We start from the raw sequence: 21139 nt of genomic DNA, 5'->3' as shown, positions 1-21139 counted from the left end.
CACAACTACGTTGGAGGCGGCTTATGGTAGAGAAATTAACATTTAATTCTCTGGCAACAGCTCTGGTTGACATTCCTGCAGTCCGCATGACAATTGCATGCTCCCTCAAAACCTTATGCCACAGATGTGACAAAATTACACATTTTAGAGTGGCCTTGTCCCCAGCACAAGGTGCACCTGTGTAATGATCATGCCATTTAATCAGCTTCTTGATATGCCACACCTGTCAGGTGAATGTGTCAAAGGAGAAATGCAAACTAATTTGTGCACGAAATGAGAAGCTTTTTGAGCATATGGAAAATATTTGGGATCTTTAATTTAGGCTCAAACACTTTACATAATGCGTTTTTATTTTTGTTCAGTGTATTATGCAGTCATATGGAAAGGCTCAGAGATCAGTTTATTAATTCATTTGAACTTGTTCCTTAGTTAAGAGCTGTTGTGCGGATGCAGAAACACATACCCTCGTGTTTGGGGCCGGGAACATTGTGTTCTGCTGTTCTCAGAGCTGGCCTCTGACACGTGGCTTTGCAATTGAGAATTCCCCCTCTACTCTGGAGATTAAAAACAGTACATCCGAGAAGTCTCTTTAGTTTCATTTTCTCACTGAAATATCCTTCTTGTTGGCATTTAAAGAGAAACTATGAAAATAATCAATTGAAATTGGCACCCATGAGAAAGACAAGAGCTGAACGATGCATCTCAATTGGTTGTAGAATGAGACAACGGTTGTGTGCTGTTGCTAGATATGGCATGTAGAATGTATGGTCACTATAGAAATGCTTGGGATGAAAGTCTGCTCAACCCTTCCCACCAGAAAATGCCCAAGAGGAATCAAACATGGATTGGATTATCATGCTTTAATAAATATATTAGGACATTTGATGTTAAGAGTATTACACAAAGTAGCTCAGGCACAAACGAGTATGGGATGTTTCGAAGCATTGAGCTCATACTCCCATCAACAATTTGTTACACACGTACGTAAAAAGCTCTACTCCCAGGTAGAAAAATAAACATTGAGTGAACGTTCACTAATGAAGCTTTGGCTGCAGGTTTAAGATTTGGGAACATAAACCATTACAAACGCTTGCTTAAACTAACATTCAATTTCATCCCCACCCTCAGAAATCCTAATACTTTCAGAAAAATAACATAGTTGCTTTAAGTAGGGGTAACTAGTGCCAGCCCAGGACATCAATGATGCATAACCACCTACTCAGATTATCCATTTAGACACAATTATGATAACAGAACAGATGGAAAGTAAATAAAATCCCTTCACCATAAATTTCACATAACTCACAACAACTGTACACAGTGCAAAGTAACCGCGTGGGAACCTAAATTAATAACAGTAGCTTTAATATTCTCAAGTGTAGAAAAACTAAAGATTTTCACAAATACTCTTTGATTAACTGATGTATAAGTGCTTCAAGTTGAGGGGTCGGGCTGTGCATGCAGGGGTCAGAGGCCGTTCGTTACACATCTGCCCCATGATGATGAGTGACATGACGGAGAGAGTGCAAGCCCATCATGCAACAGCCACGGATCAGTGCTGCGATGTTGTAGACTGGTGCCGCCCCATCCACGCCATGCCGGGAATACAGCCAGGCCACCGTGGGCAACACTGGTACGGCCACAGCAACAAGATCGACAAGGAAGCTGCTGCTCCAATAGCGTTTGTTGACCACGTCCATCTCGGGGGCCCTGCAGGGCTCCTCACTGCTCACCTCAAAATCCAGCTCCTCCATGAAGCGCATGGAGACCATCACCTCAGGGTCTGAGCAACACAGGCCTGAATCACTGGACATGTCAGGGCTCACTGGCAAAACTGGTGTGGGCTGGCTGGGGCTAGGCAGGCTTAAGGTGGACTGGTTAGGGCTGGATGGGAGAGGGGTCGAGGCTGGGCCCTGCAGTGCTGGGATTTCTAGAAGGCTGGTAGAAGCTGGGAGGAGAGCATCTCCAACTGCACCACCATGGAGCTTCAGCAAGTGCAGCAGGAGGGTGTGCAGGTCAGGAGGGAAGGACACCACCTCGGTCTGAACGGCCTTGTCCTCTGGAGCAGGGAAGGGGAGTGTGCTGCAGCAGAACGTGTTGGAGGGTGGTGAAGGCAGTGGTGTGACCTTCTCCTCCAGACTGTGGAGTAGAGTGGACACCCCCGGACCAGCCTCTGGGTGGCAGCGCAGCTTACCGCTAGAGTCGTGGCTGGAGTCCACCGCCGTGGACATGAGCACGTGCTCCAGGTTGTCGTTGACCAGCAGCCCACTGTCCACCATCTCCTCCACCGCCTGGTCACCCACCTCCCCCTGCTGGTCGTTAACAGGGGAGTCGGAGTCGCCACAGATGAAGTCCATGGTTGGCTCGTCTTGCAGCGTGGAGCCGCTCTGGGCCATCTCCATGCTGTGCAGCAGGGACTCCAGCTTGCGGTTCTGGATGTTGATGTCAACAAAGTACTTCTGGATGCCCTTGTCCTTCTCCATCAGGCTGCTCTTCATGGTCTCTACAACCTGCCGGAGCTGCTTGATCTCCTTTCGTGCCTCCTTTAGGGCCAGCTGTGCCTCGACGCGGTGGCACTCCTCCTCGATCCAGTCCTCCCTCATCCGTCCCAGCTGGGACTTGAGATTCTCAATCTCAGACTCCCTGAGGGAGAAAAGAGAGGGTCAGCTAGTAGCTACAGCTGTGTGGGATTGCAATGTTTGGCTACACTGTAGGTGGAATGCACTCTATGGGATGAATTTAGAAAATAAGCTAAACGTGATGTTCACTGAGAAGGTAACCTGTCGTGGACGGTGTTCTCCACCTCCCTCAGCTTGCTCCTCAGGTGGCGAATGGCCACCTCCTTCTGTTGCAGGGGGGTGAGGTACTGCTCTGGATTGGGGGGTCTGATGCCATGGTTGTCCCCACAGGAGTGGTATCTTCTGGGGGTCATCCTTCTGGGGAGACAAGACAGGAAATTGCACCTTTGCCCCGAGTCACATACTGTATGTTCTACTGGTCAGACGCCATCTTTCTCAATATGGATACTGATGAAGAGGACACCACATCTATTATACACACCATCCTGTACTGTGCCCCATCTAAAGTACGCTCCCTCAGTTCTGTGGGGAAGGAACTAGGCCATGCAACAAAAAAAAAAAAATGGTGCAACTTGCACGATGCAAAGTTCAAAGTCCGACTGGGACACAAGCTAACCAGCCAGCAGACTTCATGCTGCAAAAAAAGCTAAAATGCCAGGTTGGTCAAAAGCTTGCAGGGATAGATAGGAAAACAATGAATTGGGAGGGGAAAGCCCAAATGACATTTGCTCTACTCTAGTCTACAAGGTAAGTGTTTTTGACTGAGAAATCCCTGAAATGCCTACATTTATCATTTCAAGCACATTAACCTTCAATTGTACATTAGCAGTTCTGGAATATCCCTGTGATCAGGGCTCAGGTTTTTAAAAAAAGGGTTGATGAAACATTTGTTTCAGAGAATGGATTTGGCTAATATGCAGAGCAGCCCCTCTTACAAACAGGCTTAAAAGCTAGCGCTATATCCTAGCAACAACCTGGGACTTGTTCTTTGATGCGAGCTCTCTGCATCCCTGCCAGAAATAGAACAGGCTAGCAGAAGGTAGTGAGAGAACTAGGACGTCACACAAAACCCAGCCAGGCAGAAGAGAGCGGAGGGGAACAAGGACAAAAATCCTGTAGCAATAAAAATGACTTGAGAAACATATGCAGTTGTGGACATTTTCACGTCCGCATAAGATCCATAAGTACATAAGTATTCTCTGTGTTGCATAGAGAATGAATCATGTTAAGCCTGTGGGCTGAATTCAAGAGGACTCTGGTTAGTTATTTTTACAGTCTGAGCAGAAAGGCAAGGTTGAGCTTGTTTGAGCAGTGCTGCTGTCATGGCAGCACAGGAACCCTCAAGTGAATATTCTGCCACATAGCAACATGAGAACCCAGAAGCGCGACCACAAATGTCAGACAGTAAGTGAAAAAGAAGGCAGGGATGCAGCCAGGCAAGCATGTCTGGCTAGCGACTGAGATAGGATGAAATATTAATGAACTCTTCCTCTCCTATAAACCCAAGGTTGACACCCACACACCAAAATAATCCTGACTGTTTATAAAATCCTCTAATCTCAGTATAGCCCAATCCTGACCGATATAATCCCTCAGGAGGGGTAGGGGAGAAGACAAAAAGTCCCAGCACAGAGCCTAATCTATCCACCCTTGCCCCACCTAATGAATGCCCACCCCTCACAGAGCAACATATGCGTCATTACAAATTGACCCCTAACCCCTTCTTCATAGGGCATTTCATGTTGATCGGAAAGGATAGGACCATGGTAGTTGCGCGTGTCCTTCGATAGGCTAGGTGGAATTATTGACATGGCTTTTTACCTGGAGGGTACTGTGGGGCTAGAGTTGCTGCTGCTGTTGGTGGTGGATGAGGGAACTGTCCTGTACGGGGCATAGAGCTCTGCATCACGGGATGCTGAGGGGATCCCTGCCAGCTTGAACACAGGGAGGCTCCTGATGTGGGCACCCCGACTGTGGGGAAAGACAGGCAAAGCTAGAGAAGACATTTTCCACAATACCAGTCTTGTAATGTTGTGCATTTATCATTGAAAAAAACAAAATACCAGTGGGGGCGGGGAAATATACAGCAATAAAAAAAAATAGCATAGCTATTATTGGAACAGTTTCCCAGACCCAATTACGTTTTTTTTGTTGAAAGTGCATTTTAGTTTAGGATCAGGCTGAATCTGGGTCAGGGAAAACAGGCCTTTTAAGTATAACACCCACTAGTGGGGGAAGATAAATGGTAAAGGCATGGTGTGTCTGCTTCTACAATGGAGGCAGTAGAGAAACAGAGCCACCCCATACAGCACCTGCGTGAGGAGATCTTCTTCCCTGTGGAGCTGTGGGCCAGGCTCCCCCCTCGCTTTAGGCTGCCAGTGCTGCTGGAGGAGCTGAAGTCTGCCTCACTACCTGCAGAGTCAGACAAACACATCAGGATATTACTACTGACCTGGCATCAGCAGGCAGGACACACTAAACACATGCCATACACACACACTTGCATTCTGCTTTTCCATGACTACACATCTTGCAGTTGTGTTCCATGTCTATTTCAAGAATCAACTTCTCTGCATTCAGATGTCAAAAACATCATATATATATATATATATATATATATATTTTTAAACACCACGTGAGCCACTTCAAAACGGTAAACAAACCGAATAGCGTCATCCTGCTGCAAAGCGTTTGTGGTTGGCAACAATGGCATGATTCAAGCAGAGGCTATTAGATTATACAGCTGCCATAAAATAAGCAGGCCCGATCAGTTCAACCTTGCACGAGAGGGTACCTAATAAATGCAGCCTCACCCGCTAACCCATTCATAGACACTAACTACCTTTAGCGCCTATTGACGATAGGCTCTACTGGCCGAGCGAGTTTATTATGAGCCCCAACGCTCGTACTTGAACTTTAACATGCGTCGCTTACAGTACGGGTTTGGAAACATATGGAACGAATCTTTATTTTTTTCTCGCTGATAAAGGTGTGTAGCAATTTAACCTTTCATAGGTTTCCCACAAGGACATAGTTCCATGTTATAGCGCTTGTTTACAGACAGAAGACAGCTAAGTAGCACTGGTAGTTGACTATCTGAGTCTTCGAACACCTGTGTCATTGAACAATACTGTCAGCTGCAATTTAAAACAGTGTACAGCAAGTAGATTTTGCATTTGTGATATGAAATTAGAGGGCAAAGTTTAGAACCGACTCAATTTAAATGGAGTATTTGGCTGCCAGAGCCAATTCACCTCTGAAACTGAACCTGTGAGTTGATTGGACTATAAGGAATAACATCGGGTTCCTTTAGTCCATTATCGGGAAAGGCCATGAGATCCGCCACTCACCTGTCTGGTGGCTGCAGGACAGGCTGTGGCATCCCTTGGCCTAACCTCTCCCTCCCTCATACAGTAATCTACTGACATGAAGGGCCGATACAATTTGTACATATCGTTTTGCATCAACCCCTTCATAAAAACATTTTAAATCCAGTTAATCCCTAGAAAACCAAACATAGTACATTTAAGCATCATATCACCTAGTAAAGATTCAGACCAGATTATTAATGAAAAGAACAGGGCCAACCTAACGTACCTACAGTAGAGCTGTATCATGACAACCAATTTTATTCCATAAATAACCTCTGAAGACATGTTGCTAAATTAGTGCAAAAATACTATTGCAATATTGCATTCTCAAACAAAATAATCACTCTCAGAATGAGCCAGCGTGGCAACTCAATATGTGGGTAGAACATCATTCTCCCTAATCAGTGATGGGTAAACTCCTGAAATAAATGACATACCTGAGTAGCATCTCTTCCCATTCGATAAAACCATAGTAAAGTGCTCACAGTGAATTTGTGATTAAATAACAACTAAACTGAACCTTCAACACTGGGTGAGTGAATTTAGTGCAAGTACAACGTGAAGACTGACTGCTACTCGGCCTAATTGGAAAACCTCAAGTCCAACATTATTTATCCAATCAGCAGCCTCTCTGGATTTGAACCTTGATTAAGGCGTTTGGTCGGATTCAATTATGCTGAGCCTCGGGTTGCGTGACGTGAACGGGCAAAAGGAGTAAGGAAGGAGTGCCCATCTAAAATCAAACAGTAATCTTCGTTTATCGGTCATGATAAAAGGCAGCATGGCGAATCGTCCAGAAACATGCATCTATTTTCCATACAGTATATATTTGAATTTTCAAACTTTTTTCAAATTTAGCATGTGAAAACACAGAATCCTACTCATTACTCCACATGCTTAATTACATCACTTTTGTTTTGAGCCAACTTCAACGTGGGCTTTAAACGGGATCCCCGGGCCAGATTAATCGAATCCCCTCATTGTTGGCATTCTTCAGCACAGACCTTGCTGACACATGCCAGATTTTACAAAGCCTAGATAAGTATTTTATATATCGGCTAACCACATCATATGTCAGCAATCTGGTGCCCAAAGGCACAGAAGATGTGGTGTCATGCAACCATTGGTTAATACATGCAATGTCTGAGCAGCGGAACACAACCATTGGTTAATACATGCAATGTCTGAGCAGTGGAACACAACCATTGGTTAATACATGCAATGTCTGAGCAGTGGAACACAACCATTGGTTAATACATGCAATGTCTGAGCAGTGGAACACAACCATTGAGTGTCCCAATAATATCTCCTTCTTCCTGCACTTGTTCATTATTCCCCAGAAAGGTAAAAGCATTGGATTGGTGTAGACATGGGCTAGAGGACATTTCTATCATAAGTCTTATACCAGTCAGTTCCTTTCAAATCCATGAAGGGAAGTGAACAAGTGTACACTGTGAGAGGTAGGAGAGATATTTGGGATGTAACCATAGGGAGAACCTCAATTGCATACTCATAAAAAAAAGGTTTAGCGTCTCGCCTCCTTCTCAAACCCCATTGGACGAGAAAGCCAGAGGTCCTGCCACTCTGACTGTCTCCTCCTATGGATGTTTTGCAATTGAGATTCTCCCATTCTCCCAAGCAAATCATTGTTGCTTATGTAACAGTTTAGCTTCCGTCCATCTCCTCACCCCTACATGGGCTTGAACACATCAACAACTGCCTCCCACGAAGCATTGTTACCCATTGCCCCACAAAAGCCACGGCCCTTGCAGAGCAAAGGGAACAACTACTTCAAGGTCTCAGAGTGAGTGACGTCACCGATTGAAACACTATTATTGCTCACACCGCTAACTAGCTAGCCATTTGACATCGGTTACACTCACCCCCCTTTTGACTTCCTCCTTTTCCACAGCAACCAGTGATCCGGGTCACGGCACCAATATAACAGTTTAGCTTCCATCCCTCTCCTCACCCCTACCTGGGCTCAAACCAGGGACCCTCTGCACACATTAACAACTGCCTCCCACGAAGCATCATTACCCATCGCTCCACAAAAGCCATGGCCCTTGCAGAGCAAAGGGGACAACTTCTTCAAGGTCTCAGAGCAAGTAACGTCACCGATTGAAACACTATTAACGCTCACACCGCTAACTAGCTAGCCATTTCACATCAGTTACACTTATTTTCTACTGCTAAAATTACATGAAAACAATACTATGCAGATAGTGTATACACACAAACCATGTAGAAATCGGGGTTGGGCTCAATTTGAATTAAAGGCAGTCAAGTAGGAAATGATTAGAATTTAAAATGCAGACATTTAAAAACAAAATGAAATAAATAGCTTCTACTTTTGAGTTTATAGAGAAGTCATTGAAAATAAATGCCCTTTTTTTCTATTATTGGATTGTGATTTTTAGTTTACTTCCTGAATTGACTGCTTTCAATTCAAATTGAGCCCAACCCTGGTCTACAAGAAACCATTTCACATGGCTATTTCATATATATTTTAATCTGATGTAGATGTATTTTGTAGATCTATTTTAATTGACAGTTAGACAAGTACTGAAATCAAACAAATACACAGAATGAGCACTGAGAGAAATGCCTAAGACAGGGCTGCCCAACCCTCTTCCTTGGAGATCTACTGTCCTGTAGGTTTTCAGTTCAACCCTAATTCAGCGTATCTGATTCAGCTCGTTAAGGTCTTGTTGAGCAGCTAATTAGTAGAGTCAGGTGTGTTAAATTAGGGTTGGACTGAAAACCCACAGGACGGTAGATCTCCAGGAAGAAGGTTGGTCAGCCCTGGCCTAAGATCTACTAGGATGTATGATCCTCCTAACCCCACCTACAAAAAAAAACTGAAGCCATTCCCTGCAGTAGCCTACCTCTGGGCAATGTGGACGATCGCTGCTCCCTCTTGTGCCTTGCCGGGGGTGCGTGCCACTCTTCCATCACCCTCACCCTCTTCACCTTGGTCTTGCACTCGGCGGTGGGCGTGGGGGAGCCATGCGGACTGTTGTCTGAGCCTGATGGGGTTTTGGAGGGGGACACAGACTGACTACTGGGGCAGCCGGTGTCATCTATGTAGACAGGTATAGCCAAGAATACGCATGCAGCATGGAACACACAGCAGTCAATCAATCATACAGAGCTCGAGGTTCACTCCCTCGTATCTGTTCATACTGTAACTCATCCAACCAACCGTGTTCATGTTACCAACGCCACAGCACTGTGTTGTGGAAGCTGAAGGGAGGCGAAAGGGGTGACGAGGAACTTCCATGATGACTTAATGTTATTCAATATACGTCAATATGTTGTAACCTCATTTTGGTTAGGTGTAACTGTTGTCAAAATAATGTTGATAGAGAAAAGAATCTAGGCCTACTACAGACGGCTAGGTCATTTTTGGAATAATGCCAACTATTGTGCAAACTTTTATGCTTGCCAACTTTGTTGTTTGTGGTAGGTTAGTAGCCTTGTGTAATTCAAATTTGTTGCAACAGTATGCTAGTTGTTTGAAACAACAGTAATCAACAAGCTTTCATATGATATGATGAGGACTTCTCTTTACACAGTTTGACTTGGCAACACTCACAAAATCTCCAATGCATGATTATGTAACCAACGCCCTGACTAGTATGTGATAAGATGTGGATTCGGCCTACTTGGCCAGAATGGCATAACAAAGCCGACATAAGTGTGTTAGCATGATTTCAGACATTTTTATATGATGAACGCTGGCTGCAGGGTTGGACTGGTATCGGAAATCGTCCTGGGCATTGCTAACACACGCGGCCATTCACTCTGCACCCAAAAGATTCTATTTAGATAGACCAGCCCATCTGCCATTGCCAGAACTGCCCTGGCAGCCATAAAAATGTGACAATAGTGACAGGTGAAAGCAAATTCCTATCAATTTGATGTTTTCAGCTACATTTAGTGAGATTAGAAGAGGAAACTACTTTAGACTTTTAGGATGTACCTTAACCTTGATCTGAAACATGGGAACCACATACCTGAGCAAAAGCTGTTGGTGCTGATGGTCCGTTTGGAGTTGTCCGAGCTGATGTCACAGTCCTTACCCTCCTCCTCTGAAATGGGTGATTCGGACAGGGGTGACCCTTTCTCATTAGGCTGGAAAGGATGGAGGATCAAGCGTGGGATGCGGCTGCGGGGGCTCTCCTTCCCTGGCGACTTCTTTTCCTGAGCACCATACAAGTATCACAACTATGCTCGCCACTTGAATTTTTGCCACAAGAACAAATCAGATTCATATCAGAATCGGTGTGCACAAATGCAACTTTGCGCATTTTGTTTTTGTCTCACTAGCTCTGTCACAGCAACACAGTCAGGAACTAATTATGGTCTGCTATTGTGACTGTGACAGTCTAGATTAGATAACTATCATTCTCATGATGTGAAATTTTAACCAAAATATTAGCTGAATTGTTAAGATTCAAAATGATAGTCTAATATAGCAAGAATGATTGACTTTGAAAGTGTTGCAATGACACGCACCTCATATTCCTGGAATGGTCCCATGGTGCTTAACGCTGCCTTTTCCCCTTTGGATCTGTGAGAAAAGTAAAACTAGGTGAGATGTATTTCTGTCCAAGGCATCATGACGTGGCACACTGGCACTGAACCCTTTACGAACAAGGGGCGACTCTGTCTGGAATCTGTTATGTAAATCATGTCACCCCCGCCCACGTCCACCCCTGCCTGGCACAGATGGCACAGACACTGACCGGACCTTGGTCATTAAACCAGTGAGACCCACATCAAAAATAGGCTACCAGATGGAAAATATACTTGAAAATATTTTGCATGTATTTCCTCAAACATGGAACAAAGGCATGAGACCGTTTCTTACTTCCAATAAAACCAAAGCTTTACTGTCCTTCACAGAAAAATGCAACAACCTAAAAACGCATTATCCGATTACGTATCGATGTAATTGAAATGAAATCTAGTTGTGAATGACGCTGCAGATAGGAACTGGGTGCAGTTCTAACTCTTAATTTATTCATGTATTTCTAAATGATGTCCCACCAGGTGGAAAACAGACAGCAGCATCTTCAAACATCTATAAGAAAGAGGTTGACTAAGTGCCATGAGTTATTCTGCCAAGATAAAAAATAAAAAAAACAGAAATATGACATCATTTCTTCCTTTTGGGATCCTGTGCCAAAGAGCCTTTTTCCTGCCAAATAGATGACACCAGAGAGTAACACACCGGCAAACCGCTCACTGAATATTGAGATAAGAATTACAGAATAATAGTGTACAATGTTTGGGTTGTATATCAATTTTCACATTCCCTATACAGGTAGTTCAATTCACCCTCTCCATTTTTGACTTAGACATGCAAAGGCCTCCAGGCACCAGTACATGCACAAAAGTGTATGTTTTATTGATGTTTGACGGCTGAATAATTCAAGGTTCACATAATGCCTGACTGCACATTATAACATACCTCCATTCTTTATCCATTCCCTCTCTCCTGTTGAATGTTGTGCCGCTTAGCATCATCGCTTAAAGGAGTTGGTTATGTAAGTGTGTACGTCTTTAGCCTTCTCCTTTTTTACATCAAGAATGACGTAATTGACCCCTAAGGTCGTTATCGCTTTCCTGAATCCAGACTTCTTCCCCCCCCCCCGTTACAGTCCAGCTGCTCTCTCTTTATTTTGACTGCATGGCACCCAGGATGTTGGTAAATATAGCAGCTGTCCCTGTCACCAAGCAAACACCCCTCTTGAAATACACTGTGTAGCCTGACCATCATGTCTTCCACTACAGGTACGTTTTCAGCAAGTAAGGGCAAAGAAATCAGTTAAACAGTTAAACCACAAAAAATAATACTTGAAGGCAGGTTTTATACCAGATTGTATGCACTTTTAGTCTTCTAGGTCCCCCAGCCCTGATATGAGAACACCCCAAATGTTCCCCCGAAATTAGTTCAGCTTTTTGTACCTCTTAAGGCAACTGAGAAGTGTGTCATGAGCATCACAATAAAACAGCAGTACGCCAGCATTTTATGCCTCGATATGTTTTCCTTTTGTTTCTACCCGCCTCTGGATAGCTGGCACACAGCTTCAGAGTGGAATCAGATTAGGCAGCAGGCACAGTCACAGAGCTACCCACCAAACAATGCCCTAGCAACAGACTTAGCAACAGAGGAAAATTACTGCAAGGAAGACAGGCTAAATTGGGTCAATTAAATTTGCAGACAGTTCTATGTTCAGCATCTTCCGAGAGTGCAATAGGAAGGTTTTCCTCCTGCAACATAAAAAATGTCAATGTTGTTTACTTTGGGAGTGGCCTATGGCAGTGTGGGGGGAGTGTTACAGACTGGAACAAGGTCAGGTGTGCTCCCATATGAGTAAGTGCACGTGAGCCATTGTCTTTGTGCACTTCAACAGCAATCAATGTCAGGAAAATGCTATCAAGTTTGTGCATTGCTATACTCAATAGTTGTTATAGTATCATGTCCATACAGTGTCTCAATGCTGATTGAATCTCGGTAGTGCTTGTAAACCTCCTCCTGGGTCATGAGGAATGACCCAGGTAGAAGAAAAGGTCAAAGGAAATGGACTGAAACGGTGAAGGACTACCTGGACTTGTCAAATAACAAGCACATATTTTCGCTTTCTGTTACAAAATATTTTTTTAAACATTTCATTTTCCAAGCAGGTAAATGTAACCCTGGTGGTCCCTTAGAGACCTGGGTGGAGGGTTGACAGCCTCAGATTCACAGAGAGATGTTTTTATCTAAGCCTGCCCAAGCATGCTCTCAGTAGATAAGATGCAAAACAACATGAGCATCTCCACAGCGGGAGCCGTATGGCTGCAACAAGCTCTCACGGTCTCACGTTAGAATTAGATGTTTGTCCATCTTTCTCAATCGAAATTTGACGCTTGAGAAAGATGGACGAACATGGACAAACGTTTAATTCTGACAACAGCCAGAGCGCCAGACGCCGCTGTGGAGATGGTCACGTTGGTCAACACCTCTCTGTGAATCTGAGGCTGTCAACCCTTCACCCAGGTCTCTATCTATCAAGGCACCTCCAGGGTTACATTTGTTCCCAATGTCAAATGTCGAAGTGTTTAAGGTTAAGTTCAGCCATTAACTCTGAATTTTTAAGGTTAGGGCCAGGTTTGGGCATTAACTCTACATGTTTAAGGTTAGTGCCAGGTTAAGGCATTAACTCTGAATTTTTAAGGTTAGGGCCAGGTTTAGGCATTAACTCCAAAATCTTAAGGTTAGGCATTAACTCCGAATGGGCTATGGTAAGGGTTAAGGTTTGGGGGGAAAAATCTAAAAAAACAACTTTCTATTGCTGGATTCAAAATTGCAACCTGGCACCAGAGGCAGATGCTTAGGCATTAACTCTGAATGATTTAGTTAAGGGACAAAAATCTAAAAAAACAACTTCTACAGCTGGATTTGAACATGCAACCTTTGGCACCAGAAGCAGATCCTTACACCCATCCCTGTCCACATCAAAAACATAAACCTACTTGAAACTAACACCGCTCACTGTTGCCCCTTGTGGATGGTTTCCACATAATCCCCTGACGTCCTCAGATATGGATTTAGGTCTACCACTGATTTGGCATCATGGGTGACCTGGCTGTGTTGTTCACAGTGTTCCTGGCTTTGTTCCTATGGCTGGAACTTATGCAATCAACTGGGCATCAAACCTGGGTGTTTTGCACAAGACTATGTTAGCTTACCAAGCTAAAGTCTATAGACCTCAGCTCTGGGAGTTAACAGTAATTTTCTGTTTTAAATTAAAATGGTCAAAAAGAAACAAAAATAGCTTCTTAGCAAAGAGCAATTTCTCAAAGAAGAATTTTGCTAGGACTGTCTGGGAGTGGTCTGAGTGGGAAGGGGAAAACTGAAATTAGCTGTCATTGGCAGAGAGGTTTGGAACACTCTTTGTTATTGGTCTATTAACACATTTACCACCTGGTGATGTCACCAGGCAGGCCAAAATGCCATCCCACCAAAACAGGCTGACATTTTAGGTGGTCTATTCAAACAGCTCTAACACTAAAAGGGCATTATCATAATTTTCACAGTTTCACGGTATTTTTCTAACCTCATAGTGTGGAAATATATAAGACCTCTGGGCCTTTAAATAGCTGCACAGATCTGCAGGGTATGGAAAGCTCATATTTAACAAGATAACTCATTTAGTTATGAAAGCTAATTTAGTGGGTATGATGGTTTCATTTACTTCTTATTGTTTTATTTGTTATTTGCACTACACTTTATTTCTGAGCTGGGAATTACTTCATGATACTGCATCCTCATTCTGTTCAATCAGTATATTGTCTGCCTGCTTGGCTTTGTTATATAGTCCAATAATAATAATAATAATTTATTGAAAGCCATATTAAAAAAGAGAACATAAGCTCATTGGACACGTTGTGTATGTGCAGGTATTGTGTATGGTTTGTGTGTGTTTGTGTGTGTATGTGTGTGTATGTGCGTGCGTGTGTGTGTGTGCGTGTGTGCGTGCGTGTGTGTGTGTGTGTGCGTGCGTGCGGGTGTGCGTGTGTGCGTGCGTGTGTGCGTGCGTGCGTGTGTGCGTGTGTGTGTGTGCATATGTGCGTGTGTGTAAGAACATGCAAACGTGTGTGAGCATTCAGCAGGATGATAGAAACTATGTGTTTCAAGGTGTCTAGGTGTCTTTTGATGATGTTCACAAACTAATACATTACAGTTTCTCCAATGAAACCACATCTAAAAATGTCCAGCTCTGTAAAGTGCTTTGATAGATTTCCCCCAAATCCAACATAGATTTTCCTTATCATCCTGAACCTTATGGTGTGCATAAAATACAGATAAAAGACCCATAGTAAAACCAAATGCATGCTTTTCAACCGTTCGCTGCCTGCACCCGCACGCCTGACCAGCATCACCACCCTGGATGGTTCCGACCTTGAATATGTGGACATCTATAAGTACCTAGGTGTCTGGCTAGACTCTAAACTCTCCTTCCAGACCCATATCAAACATCTCCAATCGAAAATCAAATCAAGAGTCGGCTTTCTATTCCGCAACAAAGCCTCCTTCACTCACGCCGCCAAACTTACCCTAGTAAAACTGACTATCCTACCGATCCTCGACTTCGGCGATGTCATCTACAAAATTGCTTCCAACACTCTACTCAGCAAACTGGATGCAGTTTATCACAGTGCCATCCGTTTTGTCACTAAAGCACCTTATACCACCCACCACTGCGACTTGTATGCTCTAGTCGGCTGGCCCTCGCTACATATTCGTCGCCAGACCCACTGGCTCCAGGTCATCTACAAGTCCATGCTAGGTAAAGCTCCGCCTTATCTCAGTTCACTGGTTACGATGGCAACACCCATCCGTAGCACGCGCTCCAGCAGGTGTATCTCACTGATCATCCCTAAAGCCAACACCTCATTTGGCCGCCTTTCGTTCCAGTTCTCTGCTGCCTGTGACTGGAACGAATTGCAAAAATCGCTGAAGTTGGAGACTTTTATCTCCCTCACCAACTTCAAACATCTGCTATCTGAGCAGCTAACCGATCGCTGCAGCTGTACATAGTCTATTGGTAAATAGCCCACCCATTCTCACCTACCTCATCCCCATACTGTTTTTATTTATTTATTTTTCTGCTCTTTTGCACACCAATATCTCTACCTGTACATAACCATCTGATCATTTATCACTACAGTGTTAATCTGCATAATTGTAATTATTTGCCTACCTTCTCATGCCTTTTGCACACAATGTATATATAGACTCCCCTTTTTTCTACTGTGTTATTGACTTGTTAATTGTTTACTCCATGTGTAACTCTGTGTTGTCTGTTCACACTGCTATGCCTTATCTTGGCCAGGTCGCAGTTGCAAATGAGAACTTGTTCTCAACTAGCCTACCTGGTTAAATAAAGGTGAAATAAAATTAAAAAAAAGCAATGGCAAGGTGTAAAAGCTTTAATTTGCTTTTTGGTGGTTGATAACATTCAGTTATCAACAGTTATCCCATTCAGTGCACTCTAAATACACACATTATGTACAGAGAGAATACAGACAACCAATTTATGACGGCAAAACGTTCCTTAATATCCTTATAATATCTGTTTCTGCAAATGCTGACCATGTTTGTCCATGTTTAAATTACATTATGTGATGTGCTTCATGGACTTGGATGAAGGTCTCCCCCTTTTTAACATCAAAGGTAGGCCTAATATCAAAAGTTATCCGCCACATGTATAAATTCTTAATATTGACGGTTTGAAAATTATTTTAGACCATTCTACTAAAATCCAACAACGAAGGCAAAACATATAGTCTAACCCATAAATGTACTGAAATATGGCTACCAAAACATGCATTGTCGCTCTTGTAACCCCAGAAGAAAGATATCAAAGCATTGGGGGGATGGTCGCCCATGGGATTATCGTAATACGCAGTTGAAATCAGTGGCGCTGTCCACTGTCTCGTGGTGCTGAACATGAGTTCAAACTTAACCTGACCATCTTTTCAACCAGCCCCACCTTAACATTTGGTTAGTGCGAAATGGGAAAGTAAACAACATCATAGGCCAGCTAGAAATCAGAATTACATGCGTATCGTTTTTCCTATTCCTGTTTTTTCCTAAATCTTTTCATCGAGCTATTTACATAAACATATAATTATACTTGCTTGGATGTTTGGTGTTGATTACCCCAGTCGCAAAGGATGCGCGTGTAGCCTAAACCACGGACACCACAACGAGTCCCGCGTTACTCCAGTGTTCCTCACGAGTCTGACTGTGGAGCCCATCCCACTCTGTGTTTTGATATGAGGAAATTACACTGTGCACACAGGATTGGACGAGGTTGAAGCTGCTAAACACTCGCCACCAGTGACAGCGCGTGCTCGAAGTCAAGTATGACCAATGTTCCAGCAGTGTAGGGTTACATAACGCAGGCATGATTGTTCCGACCTCAAATTGCCTTCTTCCGCCTCCCATAGCCTATGTAGCGAGATTCAGATTAGATTTTGTTCCCCCAAAATGACACAGACAATAAGATCAGGATGTGTGACAACAACAAATGCATGAAATAACAACAAATATCTACATTTTGAAACAATATAGTTGCATCTCAGGCAATGTCAGTACGATTGAGGCGCAGCATGGGTTTCCTGTCCATGGTGCTGAAGTCACTGGGCGAGTCCAGGAATTGAGCAGTAGCGTCATTAGACCTGGGCTTTTTGCTCCAGCCCCCAACCTTCTTACATTTCAGTCTGATATGAGTTTCCATAACCACACATCACTTGCACTATGCAGTATTTATAAGAAAACATTTTACTGACACATTTTTGTGACAAAAATAAACAATTCAATATAATGCGCTAGGCAGAAGGCACTGAAAGGAGCCCCTAGAATGACACAGTGCCTGCTGTGATCGATCGAGATTTCACATCGCAATGGACCACTCACGTCCCTTGACCCCTTGACCACCCTAGCGGCACCGGTTAGATGTCAATGTCGTCACTCAGCAAAATGCCTGTCACTCAGTCAGAATCTGGATATTCGGAACCTCTTCCAAAAGAGTGCAAGCAGGTTGAGCAAGTTGAGGTAGCAGTGAATGAGGTAGAGATGTTGCAGAACAGCCATGAAGTCAATGTGCAGCAACAGCAGAGTTGTAGGTTTGTGCAGGGTTGGTAGTAGCTAACTGAATTGTCTATCTCGGTATAAGGGTTGGCTAATGCTAAGAAGCTAGAATTAGCGCTATGCATCCTTAAGCTATTGGGTGTCAGTCAGAGTTATTTAACAGTATATTTAGTGAATGGGCAAGCAAAGGATATTGATGTAAGTCGTGATGAAAAGTGTTCATTTTCAGCTAGTGTATTTGATGGGTTTTGTTTCTGCTTTTTCATTATGGGGTATTGTGTGTAGATTTATGAGTTTTTTTTTTATTTAATCCATTTTAGAATAAGACTGCAACGTAACAAAATGTGGATAAAGGGAGGGGGTCTGAATGCACTGCCTAGGACAGGGATGGGCAACTCCAGTCCTCGGGGGCCTGATTGGTGTCACACTTTTGCCCCAGGCCCAGTTCACAAACCCGACTCCAATAATCAACTAATCATGATCTTCAGCTCAGAATGCATTTAGTTTAATCAGCTGTGTATGCTAGGAATGGGGGGAAAGTGTGGCACCACTCCAGCCCCTGAAGACTGGAGTTGCCCGTCCCGGGCCTAAGGGATGTAAATGGGACTATATGTTAAAATTCCAATAGCTCCGAATGTCAATGACTTAAAAACCTCAAACACACTATAAATTGTAGAAATTCATATACAATTATTGAAAGAATTTAATGAGTAAACTAAAAGGTGTGCAACATGGAAATATTGTCTCATTTACATTGTGTAATTTAATGTCTGTCAAAGTCAGACAGACTGCTGTAGATAATTGGCAAAATAATTTGGCTTACTCTTCCCATCTGCGAACAAACACACCAGACACCCACATCACACTACACCCCAAAACCAACTCATGTTTGAATTCATTCATGGCCGCTAGCATTTCTTAATTAACCAAATCTAAAATGATGCCAAATCAGGAAGTTCTGTCTCCTTAAAACTAACTAAGGACATGTTGCACCTCTACCTTGCTACCTTTCAGATGAGCCTAGAAGGAGGACAGATGAGAATTGGAGGCCAGTGGAGTTTTGGGAAATACACGGTAGATGTATGTATTCCAGAGTAAAGATTGTTCTATAGTAGAGAGACCCACAGCAGCAACTGTAATTGAGTACTGGCAGTGTCTGTTGTGACAGGTGGGAAGGTGAAAGTTCATCTCAAAGTGCACCAAATTCATGCATATAGCTGTTGAAATTGCTTCTTTTTTTTGTGCTGGGGGAGAATGCCCTCAGACCCACCTACTGGTTTAGGGCTAAGCCCTGACTGTCTTCAAATCATAGAAATACTCCAGATTGTCAGTATAGAAAAGCAATTCTGTCTTTGACTAGAATTTGAATAGAATTAATACTTCTATGTCTAAAGTAACAGTAAAGGCCGAAAATTGCCAACATTGAACAATGGATTTGAAGCAAAGCATGGTTAAAATAAATTATTGCTTTTTCTAAAACAATTAATACAAATACAATTCTACAATCTCATTGTCAGTTCAATGTGTTTTTTTTTACTGTACTCTTCCATAATGTATGGTAAAGCATAAATACATGAACCTTGTTTTATTTCTTACAACCTTCAACAGCACAGATAACCTTCCATCATCTTACAGAGATTTTCTGTACTCCGACTTTCTATTAAAATATTGTCAAATCTGAGGGTAATTTGAAGCACTTGAAGCCAAGTTGATAGAAAACGAAAGTCTTTAGTTATTCTCGTTGACTTTGCAAAGGATTGTAAGCGTTCCTTTGAAATGACGTCACATACTACTCTGCTTATCACCTTTACCTGCAGATGAGTTTCGCGCCTGGCGTCTGTGAGTAGACTCTGCAGCGCATCCTTCGCAAGACTTCACAATCCAATTTGTATCATCCCCCAAAAAAGTGTTAAAAAAAATCTGCTTTATGGTGAGAATTGCTTCTACAGCATGTTTAGTAACCATTCGACCAATTTAATCAGGTGCTCTTCTGAGAACTATACTGACTCATACTGACGAAAGAAGTGAATTACGTAATTCAGCAGGGCCCGTTGAGAGCAACATTTATTTGAGGACAAGTAACTGCCAAAGCTCTCCAAACTCAATGTTGAGATTGCAGAGATCATCAGACGGAGACTGTTAAAAAAAAACAGATCAAAGAGGTGGGGAATACTGAGTAGCTTCACACTTGTGGCCAGAACATTCAAGTAGCCTACCCCTGTGACCAATGGCTACTTAATTGTGTGAGACATCAAAGGCCTATTCTCATGTGAAACATTTGGAGTAAAATACTGACCCTGTCCATGTGTCTTAGAGTAAACTTAAAGAGTGAAAGCTCCATGTCAAAGCGACAGATATCAGGAGGTATCAGGAGACAAATGCTGCCCTCTGCTGGAGTGTACTGCAACACAATGGAATAGTAAATCATGCTATTTCAACCACATGCTATTTTATGGACTGATTAAATCATGTTTATTTCTCCACATACCAATTTATAGAAATGCAAATAGATAATCATTCACATTAAAGTTTGAGATACATGTAATAAATGCATTTAAAGGTTTTAAATCCTTATTTAAAACCTCAAATATGCCATATACACTACCGGACAAAAGTTTTAAAACACCTACTCATTCAAGGGTTTTTCTTTATTTTTACTATTTTAGTGAAGACGTCAAAACAAGAAATAACACATATGGAATCATGTAGTAACCACATTTTTTTTTAAATATTTTATATTTGAGATTCTTCAAATAGTCACCCTTTGACTTGATGACAGCTTTGCACACTCTTGGCATTCTCTCAACCAGCTTCATGAGGTAGTCACCTGGGATGCATTTCAATTAACAGGTGAGCCTTCTTAAAGGTTAATTTGTAGAATTTCTTTCCTTCTTAATGCCAATCTTCGTCTTTGAGCCAATCAGTTGTGTTGTGAAAAGGTAGGGTGGTTTACAGAAGATAGACCTATTTTTTTTTAAAAACAAGTCCATATTATGGCAAGAACAACTCAAATAAGCAAAGAGAAACGACAGTCCATCATTACTTTAAGACATGAAGGTCAATCAATACGGAACATTTCAAGAACTTTGAAGGTTTCTTCAGGTGCAGTCGCAAAAACAATCAAGCGCTATGATGAAACTGGCTCTCATGAGGACCACCAAAGTAAAGGAAGACCCAGAGTTATCTCTGCGGCAGAGTATAAGTTCATTAGAGTTACCAGCCTCAGAAAGCCTGCTTCACAGAGTTTAAGAAACAGACACATCTGTGTGAATCAGGCCATCATGGTCGAATTGCTGCAAAGATACCACTACTAAAGGACACCAATAATAAGAAGAGACTTGCTTGGGCCAAGAAACACGAGCAAAGGACATTAGACGGGTGGAAATTTGTCCTTTGGTCTGGAGTCCAAATTGGAGGAGGTGTTATGGTGTGGGGGTGCTTTGCTGGTGACACTGTCAGTGATTTATTTAGAATTCAAGGCACACTTAACCAGCATGGCTACCGCAGCATTCTGCAGCGATACGTCATCCCATCCA

General features: G+C 42.9%; 1 protein-coding gene across 8 annotated transcripts; it reads right to left on the bottom strand.

Moving 5' to 3' along the window:
* Positions 1-841: 841 nt before the first annotated feature.
* LOC110518767 (syntabulin) lies at positions 842-16787 on the bottom strand. 8 transcript variants are annotated; one of them, XM_021596212.2, is made up of 8 exons: positions 16649-16787; positions 10472-10526; positions 9970-10156; positions 8839-9033; positions 4892-4991; positions 4401-4550; positions 2781-2936; positions 842-2643 (listed from the first exon to the last, which is right to left on the bottom strand). In XM_021596212.2, the coding sequence occupies exons 2-8, from the start codon at positions 10493-10495 to the stop codon at positions 1482-1484; spliced, it is 1974 nt and encodes a 657-aa protein (XP_021451887.2). In that variant the 5' UTR covers positions 10496-10526; positions 16649-16787; the 3' UTR covers positions 842-1481. The 8 variants fall into 8 exon arrangements, with proteins under 8 accessions (XP_021451887.2, XP_021451894.2, XP_021451883.2 ...); XM_021596219.2 differs by having other exon boundaries at positions 8839-8979; positions 16649-16786; XM_021596208.2 differs by lacking the exon at positions 16649-16787 and having other exon boundaries at positions 2781-2933; positions 10472-11581.
* Positions 16788-21139: the final 4352 nt, after the last annotated feature.

Source organism: Oncorhynchus mykiss, chromosome 3 (assembly GCF_013265735.2).
Source record: "Oncorhynchus mykiss isolate Arlee chromosome 3, USDA_OmykA_1.1, whole genome shotgun sequence".
Lineage (NCBI taxonomy): Eukaryota > Metazoa > Chordata > Actinopteri > Salmoniformes > Salmonidae > Oncorhynchus > Oncorhynchus mykiss.
This window is presented reverse-complemented; position numbering and strand designations above follow the sequence as displayed.

What these genes read in the sequence shown, in the direction of transcription:
- LOC110518767 (XM_021596212.2), bottom strand. Translation starts at nt 10,495, where the DNA reads ATGGGACCATTCCAGGAATATGAG. An exon ending in ATCGTCCACATTGCCCAGAG is followed by an intron (nt 4,992 to 8,838) that starts GTAGGCTACTGC and finishes CTGACTCTGCAG; the next exon opens with GTAGTGAGGCAGACTTCAGC. An exon ending in AAGAAGATCTCCTCACGCAG is followed by an intron (nt 4,551 to 4,891) that starts GTGCTGTATGGG and finishes CTTTCCCCACAG; the next exon opens with TCGGGGTGCCCACATCAGGA.